The sequence below is a fragment of the Camelus bactrianus genome, chromosome 15, assembly GCF_048773025.1.
Source record: "Camelus bactrianus isolate YW-2024 breed Bactrian camel chromosome 15, ASM4877302v1, whole genome shotgun sequence".
Lineage (NCBI taxonomy): Eukaryota > Metazoa > Chordata > Mammalia > Artiodactyla > Camelidae > Camelus > Camelus bactrianus.
In genome coordinates, this window is record NC_133553.1 from 32695311 (window position 1) to 32719994 (window position 24684).

The 24684-nt window shown below is 52.4% G+C and overlaps 1 protein-coding gene across 6 annotated transcripts in view; it reads left to right on the plus strand.

Annotated features, from left to right (window-relative positions):
- BABAM2 (BRISC and BRCA1 A complex member 2) overlaps nt 1-15789 on the plus strand; it is a 387982-nt gene extending 372193 nt beyond the window's left edge. For 4 of the 6 annotated variants that reach the window (XM_074341828.1, XM_045511778.2, XM_045511779.2 and 1 more), the window contains one exon: nt 15466-15789. In XM_074341828.1, the coding sequence (XP_074197929.1) occupies nt 15466-15545 (80 nt within the window). In that variant the 3' untranslated portion in view covers nt 15546-15789. Of the gene's footprint in view, nt 1-7782; nt 7959-15465 lie in introns of all 6 variants that reach the window. The other 2 variants (XM_045511781.2, XM_074341829.1) reach the window with 2 other exon arrangements.
- Nucleotides 15790-24684: the final 8895 nt, after the last annotated feature.

A 24684-nucleotide genomic window follows, 5' to 3' on the forward strand; every position in this document is an offset into this window, starting at 1 on the left:
GATAGCTATGTAGGAAAGGGAGCCAAATGCTGCCTTGAGAACCTGCGTGGCTGCCCAGACCCACCCACCTGCTGTTTGTGTTTGCCTTCGTCTCTGAGTCCGAGCAGTGAGATGGGGCAGGAGTAGCTCAAAGTGGCTGGGTAAGTTGGTGACTGTGGTGAGAAAAAAACAGGAAGATGCTTTGAAAAATGCAGAGACTAGAAAAGAACTAATCTTTTTCATCTTCTTCCCCGATGGCAGTACAAACAAGATTCTAACATAAAATTTGCATCCCAGTGCAATCCCGTACCCATGTTCCCAGTGCATAATAGGGGATCCAAAGCACAGAACTGCATGATCCTCTGGTCAGGGCCACCCTAGCCTATAAAGAACCTTTATAAAGAGAAAGATGGCCCTTTGGGTTGGTGCAGACTTGGCTAGTAGCTTTGGGTGAGGAAAACCTGCCCTTTCGTGAGGCATCTAGCTCTAGATAAGCACACAGCTTAGCAAGTGAGCAGGGGCTGGATTGTGGCCCCCAATTACTCCCTTGGCCAGACACCGTTGTGCAGGGCAGATGCCACATTCCCTGGTGTAGCAGCTGCTCCTGCTACCTGGCAGCTTAGAAGTCCAGGGAGGTCCTCTCACAAGGCCTTGCCGGCCAACAGCAGGTTAATTCTCCTTGGCCTTGGTTTTGGAGGCTACATTAGCCTGGGCTGGCCCCCAACACACCCATTAAGACCTGTCCCCTCTGCACTGCTGGAGAGCAGGGGTGGTTCAGAGCCTTAAGGCTGGGAGCTGGGTGCCCCCCGTGGCTGGGGGCACAGAGACATGGCCCTCCCCCAGTTGCACCAGGAGCCTGGATCCAATGGAGGTGCCTGTTTTGGAGAGCCCACATCCTCCTGGTTCTTCTTTGCCAACTCCTGACCTAAAACTGGCTCAGCTTATGGAACGCACATGATTTTCCACACAGTTGTGTCTCAGAGGTAATATGCTAGCAGCACAAAGAAGTGTGTTAAGAGTCCAGAGCAGACGGGCTCACGGTGGTGGAGACTGACCTCACTCCGCAGGCATTGGGTTATGCGTTGCCCAGTGGTGCAGTGACGACATTCCGCCAGGACCACCCTCCTCTGCAGGGTGTGTTGTCAGAGCAGTTTTGAGAAGGCTATTATGAACTCTCCACGGGTGCGACAGCTTTGTGGTTAGATCTGATTTCTACCTCTCCACTCACACTGGAAATTGTACTGGGGCCAGCCATGTGGGCGAATTTTGCAAGATTCCGAACCTACCCTTTCATTCTGCATCTACCAGCGGTTCCCAGCAGCTCAGGGGCTAGAGGACTGAGAAGAGAGAGAGGCTGGGAGCCCAGAGTATCAAGGACTCAGTGTCTACTTCCTGTCCACTTTCTTTGTTCTAAAAGGCCGCTGGGAACAAAGAGGAATGTATTTTGTCACTGTTCTGAGCCCCTAAATTGTGCAGAGTGCTATGCTAAGGAACAGTTAGGGTCCTGTGGACAAGAGCACTTCTCTCGGTGCCCTAAAAAGATATGATTGGAGAGGAAAGGGCGGAGTGTGGGCATCAGCGCCACTGCACCCTGCGGGGAGGGTGGTGGAGGCTCCAGTGAAACTGACCTTGAGGAATAGCCCTGCACGCTAGCTTGGGACCAGAGCTCCCCAGTTAGCAAATGTTTCCAATTTAAAATTTTTGCATTGCAGATCACCAGACTCATGATGAGGTCCCTCACTTTTAGCTGCAGATACTCTAGCCAGATGTGAGATGGGGAGCGGTGCTCAATAGGGCCCCTCTAGCGGAACATGGGTGCCCCAGAACCATGCTCTTCCTGCTCCAAGTCTGCTCCAAAGCCGCACAAGGCACCAAAGGTCCTCCAGGGCTGGCAGTGTGCCGTCGCAGAGCACTGGCTCAGATCTGATCCCACTTTGCCTTCACCATGCACCTGACCTTGGGTAGGTTACTTGCTCTCTCCAAGTCTGTTTCTTTGCATGTTTGGTGGGAATAGAGTAATGTTATCTGTTTCTTACATATGACTGTTGCTTGGATTAAAATGAGATTATTTTAAAAGCATATTGTAAACTGTAAAATACCAAATACCAAGTAAGTTCATTTACTTATTCAGCAACTACTGAAGCCTACTAAGTGCTGGTGCTTTTAGGCCATGTCCCGGGTATTCTAGACCTTCTTGTAACCAGGAGCTATTCAGCGAATGTGTATTGAATTAAAGTGACACGGGGGTTCCTCAGTGTGTGCACGTAGCCATGTGATGCGGGGGGGGGGGGGGGCGGGGTGGAGGGAGCTACTCTGGTTCGAATTCTTACCGTGTGCCTGGCACCGTTGTCACATAACCACCACACAAGTCGTGTAGAACCATCAGAGAGAAATACACAGAGACTCAGGGAGGTTAAATAGAATTTCCCTGAGACACACAGGCACTAAGTGACAGATCCATGTCTGAATTCAGTTCTGATTCCAAACGTTCTCCTTGCCTCAGCATGACACCAGCAGATTCCCTCTCTAGCCCACTTTTCTTCTTCCAGGCATCCTCCAGATCAATGAGCCAGGGCAAGTCCAAGCCAAAGATGATCACCCCTAACTCTAGCCCAGGAAGTGGGAATCGTGTGAGTTCAGAGTAAAATGAGGCTCTGTCACCACAAACCAATGGTCATGTTCACCAGGGTGCAGGTTTTAGGAAAACAAGAGCTTTTGATGGATGCTCGAAATTCCTTCCATGCTAAGCCACTGTGAGAAAAATCTCACTCAAAAAATGTACTCTTGGCAGAGGAGGGTGGATGTCTTTTCAGGCATAAAGCTACCAGCAAGGACCCAGAAATCACTCAGGGGAGTTGCTGCTTTCCCCAGAAGATCTAACTTTTTGAAATAAACTTAGCAAAGGATTCTATTCACCCCTCTGCCTGACCCAGTGCTGAGGTCTCCCGTCCCTCTAACTCCTGGGAGAGGAGGAGGATCGTGGAGCTCTCTCCCTCGTGCTGGTTTCTAGCTCAGCAGTCAGTGCATCCTTTCCTCAAGTTTAGCACCAAGTATGTATTCTGATAAAGAAGGGTTAATAAAAATTTTTTTTTAATCTTGCTTTTTTTTTTACATTTTTTATTGATTTATAATTTTTTTTAAGAAAAAAAAGAACTAAAGAGTTTATTGTCTCTTGGTCTCCAAAAACCAGGCCTTGCAATTGACAGTTATTGCCTAGACTTAAGAATGGATTTAGGAAAGAAGGGTTTTCATTCATTGACATTCATTCAACAGAAAGTGAGGATATTTCTGGGTCACTGAGGTGCAGCCCCCAGAGATGAACAGAGGAAGCCTCCGATGTCTCCACCAGTGGGGGGAGATATCTAAAGAGCTGCACTTAAAGATGGGCTGACCCAGGGCTCCAGAGCCAGCAACACCCGGGAACTCCTGCCCAGGAAGGCAGCCTGGCGGGGGCTGGGGGGAGCTCAGAGCATGTGGCAGAGGCCTCAGCTCCCCCCACCATCCCAGTTCCCCGGGCCTCACTGAACCTTGGTGAGTGTGAGCCAGCAAGCTCTGCCCAAGGATGACCACAGAAGTAGACAACATGTCCACCAAAGACATCACACAGCAGCCCCAGACAGTTAAGGTGGGATTGTTTTGTCCCAGAAGGCAAAAGTAGGCCCCACAGTGGGGGTTCCCAGGGGACAAATTCCAGTTCAGGAGAAGGAAGAACATTATGGCTATTGGACATGCTGCAGGCTCTGTGGAGGGCCTGATGCTTGTGCCAAGCCTTGAGGGTAGCTAGATTTGGGGTAGACAGGGAGGCCCCCAAAATGTTACATGGTTCAGGAAAGTACCCTTTATCTGCAAAGCAAAGAGACTTCTACTTAGCTGGCTCCCTGAATTGCCACGGGGAATTAATTATTGTTTGTGAAACTCTTGAAGATTCCCCGATGAAAGACCTTATATAAATGCAAATTATTATTATTGTTATTAAAAGTGCTAGACGTCTGGCCTGCTGGATAATGCCCTGGCATAGCTCTGAGCAGAAACAAAAAGCCAACTCCAGGCTGAAAGTTTGCTCCGGGTGTTCCAGAGCAAAAGCAGGAAGAAGGAGCCGGCGGAGGAGAGCTTGGCTCCTGCCTGTAAAAGAGAAGCCACTCAGCTCCCACCAGGGTTAGCACGCAGCAGTGCTGTGTCCCCCCTGGGGCCAGGCCTTGTTCAGATGCATGCGTTGACTCCTGCAGGGAGCAGCCCTGGACTAGCGCAGAGCTCTCCATGAATGAGTGAATGTTCGGTTCTCTGCTGATCTGAAGGATAGATGCTGGCCCCTACGTTCGTGGGGTCCTAAGTCGGATCTGGAGACAAAAGGGAGCTGTGTAGCAACCTCAGACCGGCAGTGCCTCTGATGATGCCAGTTAAGGCTCTGGAGGGAACCCCTTTAGCAAAGTGCTGGGAGAGGTCATTTATTAACTTACTGCTTCCGCTTAGGAACCTGTCTGGCCAAAGTGGTTGGATTGATACCAAAGCAGTAATAATAACCATGGATAATAGTACAGTCAGCCCTCCATGTCTGTGAGTTCCACATCCGGAAATTATTCCAAAAATAGTCAAAGAAAAATAATTCCAGAAAGTTCCAAAAAGTGAAGTTTGAATTTGCCAAACACCAGCAAATGTTGTCTGAGAGAAGGAGGATCCCCAAATCAATTAGAAATCACCTCTCTGTCACACTCGCATTGTCTGGATGAGGAAGCAGAGGAGTGACTCAGTGTCACACAGCAGAGCCAGAGGTGAGGGCCAGTCTCCACACTCGGTCGCCTGCACTTTTTCCACTGGACATCATGGTGGTATGGAAAGAATGTGCACTTTGGAGTCAAGCAGCTCTGGTATCATAAATAGCTGTGTGAGATCTTAGAAAAGTCACTTTGCACCTCTGAAATCTCATAGATTTCTCATTGGCAAAAATAAAGATAGCGGTGTCCCTCACTTTTTGAAAGTTCGCATAAAGCATGCCACTTTGCTTTTACAAAAGACCTACCTTAGTGCCTGTTTTCACTAACCAAAAGAAATCCAAAGAGAATTTTCACTTTTATTTTTTTAAAAAAGGCAAAAAGCAAAAATATGGTTCAGCATTTGTTTTGCAGCGAGCCCTCATAAGGGCAATGCACATCCCGCGCAACCAGAGTGGCACCACCAGGCTCCTTCCCTGGGAACCACACTCAGCATCTCAGCATCCATCACCACAGCTTTGAACTGTGTGTGTGAACGTCTTTGCTTTGTCTCGATTTATTTTGTGCATCCGTTAGCAAGATACAGTCTAGGGTAACTGCATCTTTGCCTTATTCCGTTTCAGCTTCCAAAAGGTCTCACAGGGATGCTTTACTTTCAGGTGGTGGGGAACCTGTAATGATACCTGCCTGGTGGCAGGCCCCTCAGGAGGAGTGAACGTAAGAGTAGAGATGAAAGCAAATAGCAGACGGCTAGCATGTAGTAGGCACCTCCCTTCCTGTATACTCCTGGCTTCCAGACTTTTTTTTAAACCACAATCCTCAGGAAGACATTCATTTTACATCCACAAAAGTTTCACAAAAAAAATATTTCTCCTTGCCACATGTGATGTACTCTGATTGTATTTCATTTTATTTTAATGCTGATTGGGCCCCACTAGGTGGATTTCACAACCCGCTAATGGATTACACCTATCGTTTGAACAAGCCTGTTTCATACCACGGGTGGATATCATTTATCCCCATCGTATGTATGTCCCTCCTTTCCCTCCAGGCCTTCCTTCCCTCCCTCCCTCTCTCTCTGTAACTGGCACATGGGGCCACAGAGCTACCTGTTGCCAGCATGTGCAGGGCCCCAGGCTTGTGCAGAGTGGAGCGGGCCCCGCAGCCCAGGAGGGCAGGGGAGCAGTCCTTCTGCTCCTCTCCGTCCTCCCCAGGATGTTTGAGGCCCTCCACCTGTCAGAAGTTCTGCCTCCTGCCAGGCTGCTATGGAACTCGCCCCCATGCCCAGCCCAGCAGAGCCCACCTTCAGGCCTTTACAGCCATGGCACCTTCAGCCCAGCAGGGAGGGTAGGCCTCGGGCATCCTCACCCATTCCGTAGTTTCTTCTTTTGGGATTGCTGCTTTGCCATCTGTAAGCCCAGAGAGCCAGGCATCTGTGAGTATCATTTCAGCTGCCGGGCAGGGGGATTTGACTTGAAAAGCAGAGGGACAGTGACCATCCTTGCTGCCCCTCCCCCAGACCTTCGAGGGGAATCTGTGAGCATCCAACTAGGAGGGCGAACACCCAGAGAGCTGGTGTAACCAGACGGTGAGCTCAAAAGGCAACAGGCAGGGGCCCAAGCAGCTGTGGGAGACATCAGTGCTGGGAGTCTCGTGGGAGAAACCAGATTCACAACCAGGCAGACAACAGTTAAAAGCCCCAGAGAGACTCTCTGCGGAGAAGATTGTTTTATGCTGCAAAGAGTTGATCTCCTAATTGTTCTGTCAGTCCTTTGGGGGTCTGGCGCTTTCCTGGGGAGGCCGATGTCTGGCGATGTGGAATGGAAGGCTGGAAGCACGATCCCCACTGGGGTGTGACCTGGAATCCGCGTGGTCAACTCGGCTAGGACCCTGAGCACTTCCTCTTTGAGGGTCATCCTTTGGTTTTTCCCCTTTTGCTGACTAAGCAGGGGAGGGTAATCTGTGATCTTGGCAGTGACTCACCGCCATCAGACAGGCGGCCGGCTTCTCCCCAGCAGTCCAGCGCAGGTGAGCTGCACATGTAGCCCTCCTCCCGACTGGGCCTGCAGAGAGATCCCTGCACCCTCCACGGGCATCCTCACGGCTGCAGGCAAAGCCAGTGCTGAGCTCCTGCCCGAGCAGCCCTGGGGAGAGCTAGCAGAGAACTTGAGATGCCCAATGCCAAGGCACCTGCCGTCTAGACATGCCAGCAGGCGCAGAGCGGGAGACGAGGAAGACGCGGGGTGATAGCTCTGCTCCAGGGTCCCAGGTTTCAGGCAGCACCACATTCCTCAGCCCCCAACACATCTGTCTTTCCCATAGCCCAGCCAGGTGCACCACATCATCTCAGCTGACCTTCCCAAGGTCGGGGTGGGGGCAGCCTTGCCTTTCTCAGTGGCCATACTGCCACCTCATCCTCCCAGCCTCTCATCAGGCAGGTTCATGATAGAAAGAGCATCAGGGCAAGGAGAGAGTGAGGACTGGTCAGATTCTGCCTACTAGCTCTGGGGCCTCAGGGCTGCCCCTTGGGCCAGCCATTCATTCATCCACTCATTCATTCATTCATTCATTCATGCACCAAAGAGACATTTACCTGCTGTGAGGCCCTAAGGGAGGTGAGCACCATACGGCACTAAGGATAAGCCATCTCCAAATCCTGCCCTCAAGGGCCTTACAGAGAAGGCCTGTGCCACATGAGAGGGACCATCAACTTCTGCGGCCCTTAGTTTTCCCTTCCCTGTAATGATGGGACAGTATGACCTATGAGGTTTCTTGCTGTTATAAAATGTTATCATTCTAAAGTACATCTTTAAATAAGCCAGGTGTTTACATTCGTTTGAGAAATATGTTTTGAGCTGCTGTGTGCTGGGCACTAGACTCAGACGTGGGATGCAAAGATGGATAAGTATGACAGGTCTTGTGATCTAGTGGGGTGTGGGAGAGAGGCTGGACTGTGACAGATGCATGAAACAGGCAGGAGCCCAGGGCAGGAAGGCAGCTCTGTGGCCACAAGAGGCTCAGGCCCATGCGGGCTGCCCCGACCCTCCCCTTCATTTGACCAGCTGGCCCTCTCCTGGCCTCCTCCCTTTCTCAGACACCACACCACGGGATACCAGGAGAGCAGAGGCCTGCAGCGAACCCCTACCCCCACCCCCGCGCTCTTGGCCCTGCAGTTGCAGAAGCTGGCTGCAAGCTGCTCTAGCCCCAGAGGAACTGGCCAGGCTCCAGAAGGCCTCATTGGAGAGTCTCAGAAGGAGAGAGAACCGCTAGGTAATTTTTTTCGTTCTAGTACGCATTGGAAAATACCCTGTGATTTAGAAGGAGCCAGATTTTATCCCAATACTTTGATGTCTCGAAATGGATCCCACTTGGTTGTTTGTTGAAGTCCTCCTAAAACAGCATTTTATTTAATTCGACACATACTGAGACTGCAGTCCCAGCCTTCTCACGGGCGAGGAGCCCTAGCTGCATAAGACAGAGTCTAGACACCAATCTAAACATCTCCAACTCCAGGCAGACCGCGACCAGGCCTGAGGCTGGAGGCCCGATGCGCCCCGGAACCAGCAGAGGGGAGACCGGTTCCAGCTGAGGGCGAGGACTTCTGCCTGAGGCTGTGAGCATGGGATACAATGTTCTCAAGATGATATCAAGCCTTTGCATCTCAAGTGTGTTAGTTTCCTTGTTTTATGAGCTTGGAACCCCTAAAAACGAAGCAGGCCTACTGGAGGGTTGGCCCATTTAGGGAGACTGTGTGCGAACCGGTTACAACCACTTGTTTGTTCCTAAAGCCCACAGCAGTGAGCCAGGCTGGCATCGCCCAGGGCACAGTGACAAAACAGGCTCCCATCATGCCAGGCACTTGCTCACCAGGGCCCCCGGAGGCGGATGGGCAGTCTTCATGGGGGCCTTGGGTGGGTGTGGGGTGACGGGCCCTGAAGCAGAACCGGGTTTCTTTGTAGAGATTCTATTACAAGGATGACCCCTTAGACACGAGGAGAGTAACCCCAAATGAGTCAGTGTGTACAGTGGCCGTTCAGGACAATGAGGACAAGGCAAGACCACAAGGATGATTAGTGGGACTTGTCTTACACTATTTACAGGACTGCTTTGATTTTCAGACCACAGTCGGTTCGCATATGACTGATTAAAAACATGTGCCAGTTGAAGTCACAGCTGCAGAAGATGACTGGAAAAAGAAACGAGCCTTAGATGTTTGGGAACTTGCCTCTATGTGCCAAAATGAATTCTGACTTGATTTGTATGTCCCTGATTTCCTGACAATGAGGGTCGTGTCCCTGAACCACTCCTGCCACCCTGCCTCACCCTCCTCACCACACTAGCCCGACTCAAGCAAATATCAGAAGGCTTATCTGATGCTTGCCCAAAGAAAAGCATTTTGGAATTCCAGAGAGAGGCTACGGAGTCCTGTAATGGAAGAGGACGATTGTTTTAGGCTCTTGAAGAATAAAAGGTCCCAAGTAAATGAGGCTAAGGCAGCAAGACCACAGGGTCCCCTCCGTGAGGTCCTGCTCCAGCAGGAGGATGTGCTCCAGAGGCACGGGGGACAGGGTGACCCTGGGCAGGTGTCTCAACTAAACTCGCCAAGCTTCTGTCTTCTCACCTGCAAAACAGGACTGTGACTCCTGCCACCTCGATGGGGTTGTGAACACCCCCTGTGCAATGTTTCTTCTGCTTTATGTGTTTCCTTCCTTTTCTGGTCTCCAACCTCTTTGGGCTTTTTATTCTCTGTTTTTGTTTTCATTTTCTTAAAGCTATACTGATTCAGAGGTTGGGATGCTGATTTCATGGATTTTTGTCCTTTTGAGAAGGTCTGTTGGATGAATAAAGACCTATAATTCCAGGAGGAGAAAACCCTTTTGATGAGACTTGTTGAACAAAGGCTCCTCACTGCCTTCATCTCGAGGCCTCTGAGGGTTTCCCTGACTGTGTCCTGCCACAGCTCTCTTTAGTGCTCCCGGAGTCCCTTCCCCAGAACACATTGATGATTGAACTTTCCAGGCATTATGTCCCCTGACAACGTAGTATGAGCTCCCTGACTCTGGACCTCCTCTCGGTGGGAGGACAGGGCCCTGGCTGGGAGGAACAGGCCTTCCTTCTCTCTCACGAACTGCTCGAGGTGCCTCTGAACACCTGCTCGGAGCTCTGCCATGTTTGTGAGAAAGCGTCCAGGTGACGCCAACCACCGCCTCACCGCACCGCCACCTACGGCGTGTTGGGGTCTGGGCTTGGCTGGTGCCTTCATTTAGCAGATGAAGAGTCAGGACACAGAGAGGTTAAGTGGCTTGCACAAGGTCACAGGGGTATCTCAGAACCATAACTGGGTGGCACTAGAGATAAGCAGGGATACATCTTCCTGTTACAGGGGAGGAAGCCGAGGGCCCCCCCGGACAAGCCGAGCCGGGGCCTGGGCTAGAACCCGTGTCTCCCGCCTCACTGCCTAGTGCTCTTTTTATTTGCCCCACAGCCTCCCCTTTATGATACATGTTGCCCTGGACAGAAAAAAGTCTGTTGGAGGACTGGGCCAACTTGGGTGCCCCCATCCAGGGTAGCCGGAGCCACGTGATTCTTAAGCATGCCTCTAGTCCACAGCTGCGACCTCCCCACAACCAAGCCCACACAGGACCCCGCCCAGCAGCTGGGGCAGGAGCCAACCGGGGGTGCAGGTGCCTCCCACCGCAGGGCTCACCCTTAGATAGCACGAGTATGCCTCCAGCAGCTCTGAGCTGCATTTCAAGAGATGCACAGTGTCCCGACGACTTGGCCTGGGTGTCTGGTCCTGAGACTGACCATCTCTGTGCCTCCAATGGCCAGCTCGATAGGATAAGTGAGCAGTGATCCAGGAAGGCCCAGGGGAAGGGATGAACTGAGAGCAAGGACCTTAGGGCCTCTCTCCCCACACAGGGGTTTTCTCTGCTACAGCTGCTGATGCCCTGGCTGTTCCCATGGCCTCTCCCCCTGAGACCCCACTGGGTCCCCATGGTAACAGGTTACATCTACTGATCATCTGGTTTGCCAGGCACCCGGCCACGTGCTTAGTTGGACCATCTCATTTCATCCTCATGAGGACCACCCTTTGGTGGAGGCATTATGGTTCCCCTTTTATAGCTGAAGAAATCCAAGCTGAAGAGGTGAGTCCCTTGCCTCGGTGATACAGCCCATGAGGAGCAGGCCAGGCCTTGAGCCCAGGTGTGGCTGACTCCGAGCCCCATCCTCCACAGCCTCCAGCCTGCAGGGCCTCGGAGGTCGTCTGGCACAGCTCCTGTTTTGTAGACGAGGGATCTGTGCCCAGAGAGGGGAAGAGATTTACCCCCAAACCCAAGGCCCGTGGAGCCCCCCAGCACCCTGATTCCTGATCCGAGGGGTCTGTCTCATCCATCCACGGCCGTGCCTGTGCGCTGAGGCCAGGAGCCGGTCCTGCTGAGAATTCATGGAAAACCTACCCAGCCTTGGCCTGGGGTCAGTTCTTTAAGTTTTATTCTCCTTGCCTGAGACTCTGGGATTGGAATGAGTAGTGATTATATAAAACCCTGAGCAGAGGGACGGAGAGCAGTGAAGAGGGTCAGAATCTAATGTTGTCCTAAGGCATATTTAGCTCTAATTTGGTCTAAAAATAATTCCCCTTCCAGTGTGAGTAGAATGAGAAGCTTGACTGACTCAAGGCCTCTCTCCCCACAGGCCCTTTGGCCAGTTATCGGGGACATGAGAAGACTGCCTCCTTCTCCCCCACATACCCCCGTAACACACTTACAATTTTAAAGCTTACCATACACTTTGTCTTTGGGTCAAAGAGTTTTTTTTTAAAGGTGACAGACAACTAATGCCATTGGCACAGGAGATACTCCGGGCGGCTCTCCATTTTCTCTGAAAACTGAAATAAATGAAAACAGCACTTAAAAAAAAAATCTATAAATGGATGGGAGCCAGTTGTCATTTTCCCCTGCTTCCTCCCTTCCCTGAACTGACTTCGTGAGGATCTGCGTTGAGAAGCGCTCACTGACAACAGCTGGGAGCATCATGCCTTTAAATAGCCCTTCTCTGCGCTGCTTCCCCTTGGCGTCATGCACTCGGCCCTGGCGGGGGAAGCCCAGGACAGAACAGGAAACTTTAGAACTTTCTGAAGCGGGAAAGAGCTTGCTCTAAAGCTTGCTCCCTCCTGCTAAGACCTTTCGGTCTAAGAAGCTTGCACTGATGCAGCCTCTCCCCCAAGAAGTTTCCAAGCTAAAACTGAGCTGATGAGATTTGCCTCATGAGATGTGCCCAGCGTGACGCTGGGTCTGAGGAGAGGGGTTGGGGAGCTCTCCCTGCCCCGATGCCAGGGCCGTTTCCAGCAGCAGCAGCAGCTCTGCTCAGTCATCGGGCGCATGTTGGGGAGCCAACAGCCTCTCCCCTTAGTGTCCTCACCTGTGACTTGGGACAGGGGTGCCACCCCGCCCAGTGGTGCTGGGGTGGGTCATGCTCCACAGTGCGCTTCAGGCAGGAAAGCAAATGCAGCAGAGGTTGGCAGCAGCCTGTCAATATCTGACCCTCTGAAGAGGAGCCACCAGGCTCCCCTCTAGCAAATGCCTGTATTGCTGGGGACATAGCAGCAGGTGAAACGTAGGGAAAGGATGAACGGTTTTCACATCTAGGTGGCAGCAGCCATTGACAAAGGTCCTTCCCACACATCTGGTGCGAGTGTCACATCAGGGTGGGCTTGTCGCCCCTACTCGCTGCGGGGAGACAAAGCTCAGGCTTCTCCAGCCCCGCCAGCTTCCCTCTAGGTCCTGGGCTCCTTCTGCCTCATCCCAAGTGCCCCTCTTCCCATAAGGACGATTGTGGCAAGGACTTTGAGGTCCCAAGGCTCAGAGAAGGTGGCAAGACCATGTGATCAGGATGAGGGTGGAGGAGGGTGCTTTACCCTTCTCAGTAACGGTTGGCCTAGGTTGAAGTTTGAGGACGGATGAATGTTTTACAGTTTCCTTCTTTAGAGCCTAAACACTGCATCTGCCAGCTTTCTGGGGTTGCACTCTCACCATCTTGAACAGCGTGTAAGCGACATGCTTTAACTGCTCTTGCAAAGCAGCAACCGTCAGTAGTTACCTTAATTATGGCCACAAAGTCCTCGCTGAGTGCTCTGTGTGGGCAGGCCTGTGGGGTCACCAAGAAGAGTACATGCTCCCTGCTTTCCAGGGCTGGCAGTGCAGCCCCACCTTTTAGCAATGTACACACATGCCCTGTGCCCTGTGCCCTGGAAGCAGCACAGAGTGCATCTGCATGCAGGGAGGGAACCTTCTGGCGACCAGGGAAGACTTGATGGGGGCAAGGGCATCTGGCCTGAGCATGACAAGAGCCCAGAGATGGAAATGGCATGTGTGGGGAAGAGCAGGTAGCCTGACCAGAGGGAGTGGGTGTGGAGCTGGCTCCTTGGACCCTGTGTGGGCTGTGGCGGGGGGGGGGTGGCGGCTTACGACATCCCCTGAGGGCATGTGACGTCACAGTGAGGGGACTTACCTGCAGTTTTTCTGGGAGAGGAGTCTTAGCTTCTTAAAGAAGGGGGTGCACGATCCCCAAAATGGTAACTGAGGGAAAAAGTAAAGAGTGCAAGCCATGGCATGCCAGGCTTCGGGTGCGGGCAGATGAAGGGTCTTGGTTCGGGGAGTGACGGAGACCCACGTTCAAAGAGAATGGACCTTGCTCACACAGAAGGGTGAAGTCAGCCTTGGGTCCTTGGGAGAAACAGCAGTTTTGTTGGAAGATAACAAGACGGGGATCCAGGGGTGTCAGGACATTGGGGAGGAAGAGGAAGAACTTCAGGGTGAATTCACCACAGGAGTTTAGGGAGAAGTGGAAACTCAGGGGTCTGTTACAGGAGTGCCATCAGGCCAGAGCACTTTCAAATATGTCAGATTTATGACAACTCGCATTTGAAACACACTGGTTTGAATTTTAGAGAGGCATCCAGGTCATGAGGTCCTGCAGCTGGTTGGAAATGGGGGACTGAAAGTTTGGGAGAGAAATAAGGGCTGGAGACCCAGACTGGAGGGGTCTCTGCTGGGGTGGGGGGCACGAGCCTGAGAGGAACCATGCTGTGCACGAGGGGAGCTGCGAAGGACGGAAGAGACCAAAGAGAGGTTTCATCCAGGAGTGGGGAAGGAGGCAGGCAGGAGGGGAGAAGGGAGGAGGCCTAGGAGGTGTCATGTGGCAGGGAAGAGAGCTTCCAGACAGAGCAGCCAACAGTTACATGCTGCGGAGAGGCTGCGGACAGAGCTAGGACTGAGACAGCAGAAGCAAAGCGGTGAAATTTGAAAGACTTTCCGGTGACTTGGCGTTGGGGCAGGGAGGCTGTCAGGTGTCATCTGTGACTGCACTGGGCGGTGATCTAGTGATGAGGCCGGGGCCTGCGGAGCTGTGTGGGGCTCTTCGCCCTACTCTGAACGGTCCCGTTTGAGATGACGGCTCCGCTGACTTCTCCCTGGTGGGTTTCGCATTGTTGCCTCTCCCTGCTTCAGCAAGTCTGCCTTTGGCCTTTACGTCAGCTCCTCAACTGCGAATTTGGTCTTCTGATCTTCTGGGAGCCTGGAGCATCAGACTTCTTAGAACCATATCCTAGATAGAATGGACTTGGGTAAGGCAGGCGAGGCCTTTGTGGGACTGTTGGTGATAGGTCTTGGTGGCCCTTCCCAGCTCATGTCCCAGGGCTGGGTGAACCACTTCTGGATAAGTCAGCTGTGACTGCTCTGACCTCATGGAAGTCGGGGCTGAGGGAGGAAGGACTGGGAGGCAAACTTGGGTGACCAGGGCGTGGGGTGCCCACCCCACCCTCTCCAGCTTCCTCTCCCTCCCCTCCCTACCTCACCCTTTCTCTCCTGTCAGAGCCTTTTGTTCCCCGCTCATAAGCCGCCCATGCCCCCAGGCCTCCACTCCTGCCGTGTCTTTCGCCAAGAACACCTGTAAAATGCCAGGTCCACCTTCACCGATTGCCCCAGACTGATGCCTCCTGTCACTTCAATAAATGCCCTCTCCACAGCAGCTGGCATTTCTGATGGGTCTGCTGCTCCTCTGAACTGAGACCTCATCTGGGTCATCTCACAGCCCTGGCACCTCAGACAGTGCCTGGCACAGAGTCGGCCCCCACACAGGCCCCTCTCCTGCTGTTGAATGGCAGGCCCGCGTCTACGGATTTGAATCTGGGTGCTGGAAAGGCCAAACGGTCTGCCCCAGATCCTGTCACTACTCTGTGACTGATGGGGGAAGGTTCTCCTGATACCCAGCCTGACTTTCTTCTCAGTAGACCAAATTTCATATATGTTTGCAAATAACTGGTGACCATGGATTACTTAGAAATCCCTTTTATGAGACCCTCTTTGTATGAAGTCAGAGACCAAGCGAGTGAGAAGTACAATCCTGTTGATAGTTCAGATCATGAACATGACTGGCGGTTGGCCTGGTCACTCTTTGGCCTGTAGCTCGGACCCTTGGCTTTGACCCAGGGAAGGGCTGCGGGAACCTGGGTACTGATGTCTGATAGGAATTGGCAGCCAGGAAGGTCTGCGTACTGGCCCTTTAAATATCCGTGAAAGATAGCACAGGCGTGACTGCATAGACCTCCCTTGGAAAACTCTAGAGGGCTTCACATCAGCAGGGAAGGAAAATCCAACCCAAGATGCATGAACAATAAATAACAACTGTTCCGAGTTAGGTTGAAAGCTCTGAGTTGCACTTTTTTTCAAGTTGTTTGTGCTAACCACAATTTTTTTTTCTCCCCCTTTCCCACCAGGGCTTATTTCAAAACCTTTGTCCCTCAGTTCCAGGAGGCCGCGTTTGCCAATGGAAAGCTCTAGGAAACACCAGTCTTGAGAGGTGGCCAGCCAGACTCCTCTGTCCACATGTGTGTCAGCACATATGGCTGCTTCCTGGAAGCCATTGGAATGTCTTCATGGCAGTGTTTCGCTCACACAGCAGCTTTGCACCCCATCTGGAACCCAAACTTGAGCTGGCTGGCGGTCACCTGGATCCCAGAGCGCCCCCCACCTCTGGTGGCTCCCTCTTCATCCCCGTCAGTATATTTCTTAGTTGGAAGAAATAAAGTCACAAATCATGATGCAGTATTTTTCCAGGAAAAGTAAGACACATAAATGCACACACCCTTATTCCAAAGCCTTTGTCTCTGAGACCTCTTTCAAGTTTTAAGATTAAACACCCCTTTGCTCCCCCCCCGAAACTCATGCCTTGTGTGTGTGTGTGTGTGTGTGTGTGTGTGTGTGTGTGTGTGTGTGTGTGTTTACACCCCAACATTTCCTGTTTTGGACAGTCCTCCGCTGGAAAAGGTGCTACCTGGATGAACCTGACCAGCTGGCAAGGTTTCAGCCACCCACCCAGCTGGGCCTAAGGCTGGCACTCAGAAACAACTGGTTCCAGCACCAACCCCCTCCTCCATCACCCCACTCCAGGCCCCTGTGTGTGCACTGTGTACAAAGCCCATCCTGACCCAGGAGGCAGGCAGTAAAGCTTGCTGAATGCGTCAGTGAATCCATCCCTCGCTCTGTCACTCCTCCCGAAGCTGATGGGAGAGTCGTTTGGGCTTCTGCAGCACTGTGCCAAACATACCTGAAAGACATGGGTTAGGCCTCGTGGGTGAGCACTGGGCTCAGGGTCTGCCAGCTCCGCAGCCATCCAGGAACAGAGCTGGGGAAGGTACCCTGAGTAAGCTCCATCTTTCCTAAATTCAGAGATTATCAGAGCTGGACGGGGTCTCAGAAGGTGTCTTGTTTCTAACCCCAACCCCTCTCCCCTGCTACTCCCTGCAGTGTCAGAGGTGAGAACTAAGGCCCAGGAGCTAAAGAAGCTCTCCCAGGAAATCAGGGCAAACCTGGGAATTGGGAGCCACCACGTGACTTCCCTGGACTTACACACAGGCTGACCACGGCTAGCTTACCCGCTCGATGAGGCGTACGGTTCAGTTTAGTAGGGAGGTAGGCCCTCTGCCCAGAGGCAGCTGGCCTGTGTTGTCTGTGCTCTTAAACACACCTGCCTTCAATCGAAGGTGAGGTGCCCGGCCCCACCCGCCACAGGGCCTGCATGGGTGGACCCCGGCCTCTCACCCTCCCTCAGTTCCTCCTGTGGCTCTTAGAGCCGGGTTTTGCCATGTAAGCCTGAAAGGGAAGCAGCTCGAGGCCCTCATGGGGGCCAGTGAGGGACGCCTGTCCTTCCTGTATTGGCCAGCGCCCGGGAATGTTCTCAGGAGGCGGGAGAACAGCTCGAACAGACCTCCCCACTTGGCTTCCAGCTGGCGGGCTGCCCAAGTCTGGGATCTCTCACTGTGTGAGTACTTTGCCCTGAAACCTTGGGAATTCCCATGACAAAGAACAGTCCAGTGTCCTGTATCTGCACCCTAGCTCTACCACTAGCCAGCTGTGTGACCCTGAGTAAGTCCCTTCTCTATGTAGTCAGAACCACCCGGGGGGCTTTTTAAAGAACCACTGCTCGGGCCCCACTGCAGGCCTGCTGAATCACAGCTCACCAGATGGGCCTTGGGCATCTGGATTTTAATACAACTCCCCAGATGATTCTTTTGAGCAAACCACACTGGGGTCTCTTCTGACCCTGGCCAGCTACCTGCCTTCTCGGCCTCGGGCAGCTATGTGCCAGGTTCCACCCTCCTGCTCCATGACACACTCACGTAAGATTGCCTGGCCACCCCCTACCCTTGGAGGGACATAGATGGGGCTTGCTGCCCACAGAGCTGAGAGTTGACTGAGTCAGGGTTTGCTTCAGACCCAGGAGGGATCTCCAGCTCTGGTTCTAGCGTAGGGTGGTTGGCAGTTGTGGGACAGGGTGTGGTCACATGGCCTGGACCCTGGGCATTTCAAATCACCAGTCAGTCATAACAGCAGCCGATGCTGGGGCAGTGTGATCTAGGAGCGGCCCTCCTGCCCCTGCCAACATCTCGGGGTCCACGTGGATCAGGCTCGTTGAAGATATGCCTGCACGTCTGTGAAGCAGGCCCAATCTCACCAGAAGTGCTGGCCGCTTTCCCCCGGCACCTCCCTACAGCAAACCTATGAAGTCAGCAAGTGAGGAGGGTGGCCCCTGTTCCACAGATGAGAAGACAAAATCAGAGCGGTTAAGTGAGTAACCCATGATCAACAGCCAGTCAGTGCCAGTCAGGACTCAGCCTGGGCTCCTGGCTCCAGATCCAGTGCCACTTCTCACATTTCTCCATGACTCCAGTAAACAGATTTTTTTCTTCCCCAGTGAAGGATAATGTACTACATACAGGGTTGTGAGCATGGAGATTATATGATTTTTAAAAAGACTTTCAGCCCCCTTAGCACAGGAGGAAGGTTTGGGCTGATTTTCTTAGGGGAACCAAACAACAGAAAGTGGCAATAGCCACTTCATATATCAAATGCCGGGGACTCAGAACCAGTGTTTGCAAGATTTTATCTCTACCCCCAACAGTAACAGAAGTGGTGCTTGTAAATGGGCGACAGTCGCCTGTGTCTGTTTTAAACGCTTCTTGCTAGTTCAGCCCATCACTGAGCACTGTACCTGCACACAGAGTGCAGCCCAGGACTAATTAGTAAATGGCTATAAAATGCTTTGAAGATGAAAAGTGCCGTGTACAAGAGCACGTTATTATTACCTCGTAAATCCTGTCTCCAGCTTACTCAGCCCTTGTAATTTTCAGTTGAATCTTTAGCTCAGCACAGACAAGGAGAAGGACCCAGATGTTATTAGGGTTTTCTAATAATAGCTGGATCACGGCATCTCCTGGGGGGCCGGGGAGGAGGCACATGAGACCTGGGCAGCGGGTGTTCAGCCTTCTCCCAGGCACTTGGCTTCCTGAGCACCTGGCGCCAACAGGGAGACATGCTGCGTTAGAGAGCCCATTTTCTCCTGAGGATGAGCTGGAAAGAGTGTGAGATTGAGGAGGAGAGACACTTATATCTGAATCCTGCTTCTGCCCACTTAGTGGCTGGTAAATATTTAACAAGCAGTCCTTCAGCAGTTTAAAAAAGAAGAGAAAAAACAGGAGGGGCCCTGGTTTGTATTGTTTGCCAGTTTCCATGTGTCAATACTCCCACTGTGACCGATTCCGAACTCTCCAGGGGAAGGTCCCTGGACACAGCTTGGGAAGAGCAGGGAGGATCGAGGGGTAGGGGCCTCCACTAGGGTGAGAGGGCTCCAGTGTGCGTCCTTAGTTAACCTCACCAAGTTTTCTTTTCCTCATCTGTAAAATGGGAATAAATACCATCTGCCTCCCCAGGTTGTGAGCGTTAAATAAGAAAAGTACATAAAGCACAAAGTATGATGCTTGGCACACAGAAACGTTTGATAACTAGTGAACGCAGACCAGAAAAAGGCTTTTCTGATGTTGACTTTGGCCTTCCTCTAAAAAGTCAGAATGCCCCTGTTAAAAAGTCCTGCCAATAGAATATGGCCTTTGGAAGAGTAACCCTGCCCATATTACTAGGCAGACGAAACGAGGTCATCCTGATTTTAACGAATGGAGAGGATTAGACGTGTCCGTGAGAGTTCCCTCCACCTCTGCCTCCACACCAGGTCTGGCTTTGATGCCGGGCAGGTGCTCCGGCTCTCACGGTGACCTGCTTCTTTGCCCAGCCCCCATCTCCTTACAGGCAGGAAAATCAGAGCAACACAAACCACTTTTGCTTCTGACTTAGTTTCGGTTCCTGACAGCTACAGACCCTTGTTTTGGAGTCACAACCAAGCCAGAGAAATGACCACATTCGGTTTGCCTCTTGCTTGGACCTATAAATAGAATGAACCCAGAACCTGCTCCAGTTCATGGGGACTGGCCTGTCCCACAGTTAAGAACAGCATCTAATGGTCAGATGACATCGAATTCATTGGTGCGTTTAAAAATGAAAATAAGAGGAGAAACATGACCTTTTTGTTTATGCATCTATAGGGCCCACATGCAGCACCAGGAGAGTAAAAGTCAGGACCAGACAAGTAATAGATAAGGTGCTGAGCAGCGTGATGGCCAGCGCTCCACCACCGCCCTTACTGAGCTGTGAATGACACTGCAAACTAGCTACTTTTCTAATCCTCACAACTAAGTCAGTGTTATTACCCTCATCTTACAGATAAAGATAGAAACTAAACCCCAAAGAGGCAAAATATTGTACCTACAGACAGGAAACAGGTCTGTTTCCTTACTCTTCCATTCACTGTACTTTCCCATCCTTCCTCCATCTCCCTCTTTCCATACCCTTACTTTTTACACAGAGGAAGTGAACTCAGGTCTCTGTTTCCTCCTACGTCCTCTTTCCATCTTCCCCAAATGAAGAGATGTTTATTCAGCATCTACAGTATACAAAGCCCCGAATAAGACATTCATAGACTTATTTTTGCCATTTTCCCCAGGAGGAGAGGCGTTTGGCATGATTGGGACTGGCCAAGATCAGATGGGAGCAGGAGTGGCACCCAGGGCTGCTGGTGCCAAGGCTGGACTTCCCACAGGGGGTTCTGTGTCTCTGTGCACCCAGCTAAGACATGGAGAAGCAGTCTTCGTCTATGCAGATAGGACTAGCTATGTGGCTACCTAAATATATATAAATACCAACGGACTTTTCAGATGGTTGAGCCGGGGCCAGCCAACAATTTGAAAAAATCTGACTTCAAAGCTTGTGCCATATTCTCAGGTTAAAATTCAACACATACTCAGTTGAAATATGGCCTAATATCTGGGGAAAACAAGATGAAAATAGTTACTGTAATCATGAAGGAAAATTACCAAGGTGTTACCAAAGACGGCAGGATTCATGACTGACTCCAGGTTAAATATGAAATCATTCCGAGGGCTGTTTCCTAACATAGCTCATGTTTTCCTCCTTCAGCGTTCCCACATTGGCTCCTTTAGTCTTCCTATTCCCCTTGGTTTTGCTTTTGTTTGTTTTTGGAGGGGTGGGTGGGGCATGTATTTAGGTTTATTTATTTATTTATCTTTTTGGGATTGAACTGGGGATTGAACCCAGGACCTTGTGCATGCTAAGCACATGCTCTACCACTGAGCTATACCCTCCCCGACTCTGATCCCCTTGGAAGAGCCACACTTTACAAGCCTGTGGGGTCATGCTTGAGGTCATGATAAATTATGACTAATGGTGGCAATAAAAGTAGCCCCACGAGCAACCCAGGAATGACCAGGAGGGCCCTCCCTGCTCTGGGCCAGCTGTCTAGGCACCAGCTTGGGATGAGACAAATGGCGGGGGACAGACCCACCACCCCCTTCTCCAAAGCCCCAGGGAGCAGAGTCCCTCTACAGAAGGGCCCTCATCCCACAGACTCTGGAGCATGCCCTTTGAGCCAGTGTGGGACCTCCCAAGAAAACCCATCCCTTTGGATGCCACCCTCATACTCCTGCCGCAGCTCCCAGAGCCCAGTGGCTGTCTGGGCAGATGCCAATGGAGTAGAAGCTAGGAGGGTACCAGGCGCCCCCTAGAAGCAAGGTGGTGGGTGGGTGTTCATAATTGCCCTCTCGAGCACCGTGCATGGTATTCTAGGCTGTGTTCCGGGTCCTTCGCATCCATCACCTTCTTGGTCCCCTGACACTTCAGAGAACTAGGACAGGCCACCACAGCACAGAGAGCCCAAGGGAGGCATGAGGGCTCTGGTGGCAATTCCTGAGAAGACCAAAAAGCATTTGAGAAAGCCAATGTCTGCAGAATAACAGTACCACCTCCCTATGGGAAATTTTGAAGGGATCACGAGTCGTTTGGGTGCATAAGTTCAAGGAGGTTCATGGAGGGATTTTACCTTGGGCTCATTTTATAGCCCAGCTGAGGCTGGTGTCATGCCTGGGGACATGCGGTCTGGGGCAGGGGTCGGCTGAGTGGCCAGACTGCCCTGAGGGGAGACTCCTTGGTGGGTGCCTCATTCATCTCGAATCACTCGCGCACCCACACACACACACACAGCCGGGCTTGATATGGCCCTGGTGCTGCTGATCCTGCCTCAGTGCCCATCCCCAGGACTCAACACAGGCCCAGGTCTGGGAGGACTGCTCACCCCGACTCCACCCTCCAGCTCTTGGCTTGTGTGGGCTGGCGGGTTGCACAACCTGGCTGTCTCTCCTGACTTTCCACCAGCACCAACACCCCAGGCTGCCCTCTGGTGTGCCCTCTTCCTTCACCTGCTGTGGCCCCAGCCACCCAGAACTGGTGGCCCCTGGAACCTCGCCCACTCCAGCTGCTGGTCAGTCAGCAGCCGGTAGCCACCAGGGAGCAACTCCTTCACAGAAGTCACTGCAGACTGGAGCCTCGCGTGGGTGAGACCAAGCCCTGGGCTAATTGGCTTGTTGTCGGAGTTGAGGCCTGTGGGCTCTGGAGCCAGCCTGCCTGAGTCAAATCCTGCCTCCACCACTTACTAGAGACAAGAACTTGGGCAAGCCACTTAACCTCAGTTTCCTACCCTGTGAAATGGGCAACTACCTACCTCCTGGCCTGGAGGAGGACTCAGTGAATTCAGATTCATGAGATGCTTAGAGCAGCATGGGCACAGAGGAAGTGCTCAGGAAAGGCTCTCTGTAGTGTTACTGCTTTTTAGGTCGCTCGTCGCCTTTTTATTCCTTCCTTTCCTTCCCTATCCCTGCCCTTATGCTTCAAGTGACCAAAGAAAAAGTCCTTTTCTACCCCTGCCTTAAAGTCACATAGATGCCAGTCCCTCCATCAGCCCCCCAGGCCTGCTGCCCCCGGGGCTGTTCACATGCCCACGCCCCTCCCCTTGGCGGCCCTCATTGAGCCTTGCTGAGTGACCAGTTTGACCTCGGGTCCCCAATTCTTCACTTCCGTCAAGCTGCTTGGACCCCTTGTTTCAAAGAGTTTTGCTTATTAAACTGCATTTATTTCATAATCATTTATTTCCCCTTTGAAACCAATGACTTACATACTTGCTAGAGATTCCAGTGAGCACTGGAGACTGGAAGTTACATCACTGAATGGGCATGTTTCCAGTCCAAACTAGAACATTTTACTAGCCAGGGGTTCCTTCTCACTGGTAAACAGAGCATAAACATTAGCCACCCTTAAAATCTTGACTGTCAATGACGGACCCCTTTACTGCTTTCCAGACCCCAGGTTGGAAATCCTGGTGTGCCCGGGGCCAGGCCCACAGTCCGACTGGAGAGGCGGGAGGAGCTCCCAGTGTAACCATCACAGCTGTGGGCTCCCCCTCCAGCACCCCCTCCCCATGTGCCCACATGTGAGCTGCCCTGGTCTTGACAGGCTGCCCAGAGAGTGAGACACAGGTCTGGAGAAGACAGCATCATCCAGAAACCTTGAGGAGAGTCCCACACCTGTGGAAGGGTGGCCAGGCCTGTACAGGCTGTAGGAAGAAGGGCCAGGGCCATCCTGGAGCCCAAAGGCCTGCACTGAGATGGGCCGAGTTCAAGGAGGACGCAGGTGAGCCCAGGCTCAGACAGGTCAGGATAAACAGACGTGAAGTAGAACAGAAACCAGTGCCCAGCCAGGCAGCCCTCCATCTGTTCCCCACATGTTTATCGAGCTCTTTCTACGTGCCCAGGAGTGGGAGCTGCTTCCAGGGAGAAGTAGGAATTGAATCCCATTGATGCATTAGACAGACATCTGTCAGCACCCTCACTGATCCTCGTACTGATGCTGTGCTGATGATAAGACCAGCCCTGTCCCCAAAGAGCCTGGAAGATAAGACGAGTCCGCACCACCCGCTGCTGATGGGGGAGGCAGTGATAAGTTATGTGGGAGAGCAGCAGATCCACAATCTTTACTGCCAGGCCATGCAAATCAGGGAGGGCTTCCTGGAGGAGGGGCCAGCTAAACACAGATGCAGCCTCTAGGCCCTACCGATATTTCATCCCTTTACCTCGCTGTGGTGTTTCAGCCTCTGGTCTGGCTCTGCAGCTGGGCCGAGGAATACATGATACCTAGTTTGGAGGCTTTCAATGATTTCTGGAGCATCTACCTGGTGCCTGGCACTGTTCTAGACACTGGAGATAACAGCAGTAAATAGGGTACAACCATCCCTGCCCTCATGGAGCTTCCATTCCAACTGGGGAGAGACAGCCTGAACTGGGTAGGTAGGAAATTGTGCGTACGGTAGGAGATAAGGGAGGAGCAGAAATAAAGCGGGGGTGGGGTGGAAGCGTGCTTTTAATCAGGGTGGTCAGGGAAGGCCTCGCTCAGGTGACATCTGAACCAAGACCTAAGGGGGAAAAGTGAAAGGGGTGGGGCACAGCCCTCCCTCTCCCCCTCCCAGAAGCTGCCCCATTCCCAGGGACCCAGAGAGTTAGTCCCAGCATGGAGCATCCAGAGGTGGCGGCCAAGAGCGGCAAAGCAAGAAGCCTGGGCTGAGTCCTGGCCACCACTCTGGGGCCACGAGGGGTGTTAACTTCTCCGAGCCTCAGGTCCCTCATCTGTAAGATGATGAGTCCTCCTGTGAGGCAGGCTGGGCTTGGAGAAGCGTCAGGAACCGTGATATGTCACAGCAAGCAGTTTGCCTCGGCTGCCACTTAGCACAGAGCACCCCCGGCTGCGGGGCTGGGATGAGGTGAGAGTGCCACGTGCGGAGAGCACCAAAGATGCTGATGCCCATCCCGCCTGCGCTCTCTAGCTGGCCCAGCAGAGGGTGGAGGGAGGGCAGGGAGCAGGTAGGCCACATTCTCCCACCTCGCAGCTCTGGAGAACCCGACATAGGCAAATAGGGTCCCCTGGGGTGCCTGAGAACAGCCCACAGTGAGTCCTGCCGGGTAGATCTGCTTCTCAGGTCTTGGATCAGCCCGAGGAGGGGTGACCTGGAAGGTGCCCACCTGAACAGATGTCAGCCAGTAACAAGCTTCCAACCCTCCATGTCACTCCTGTGAAAACTGTTAGTATCTCAGTCTTTTTCCCATTGAAAGGAGCAGAGGACAGACATCACCCATGACCCATCCTCCTAACATGGCCACGTTGGGTGGGTAGGTATTTAACAGTGAGCAGCAAATTCTTTGTACCTG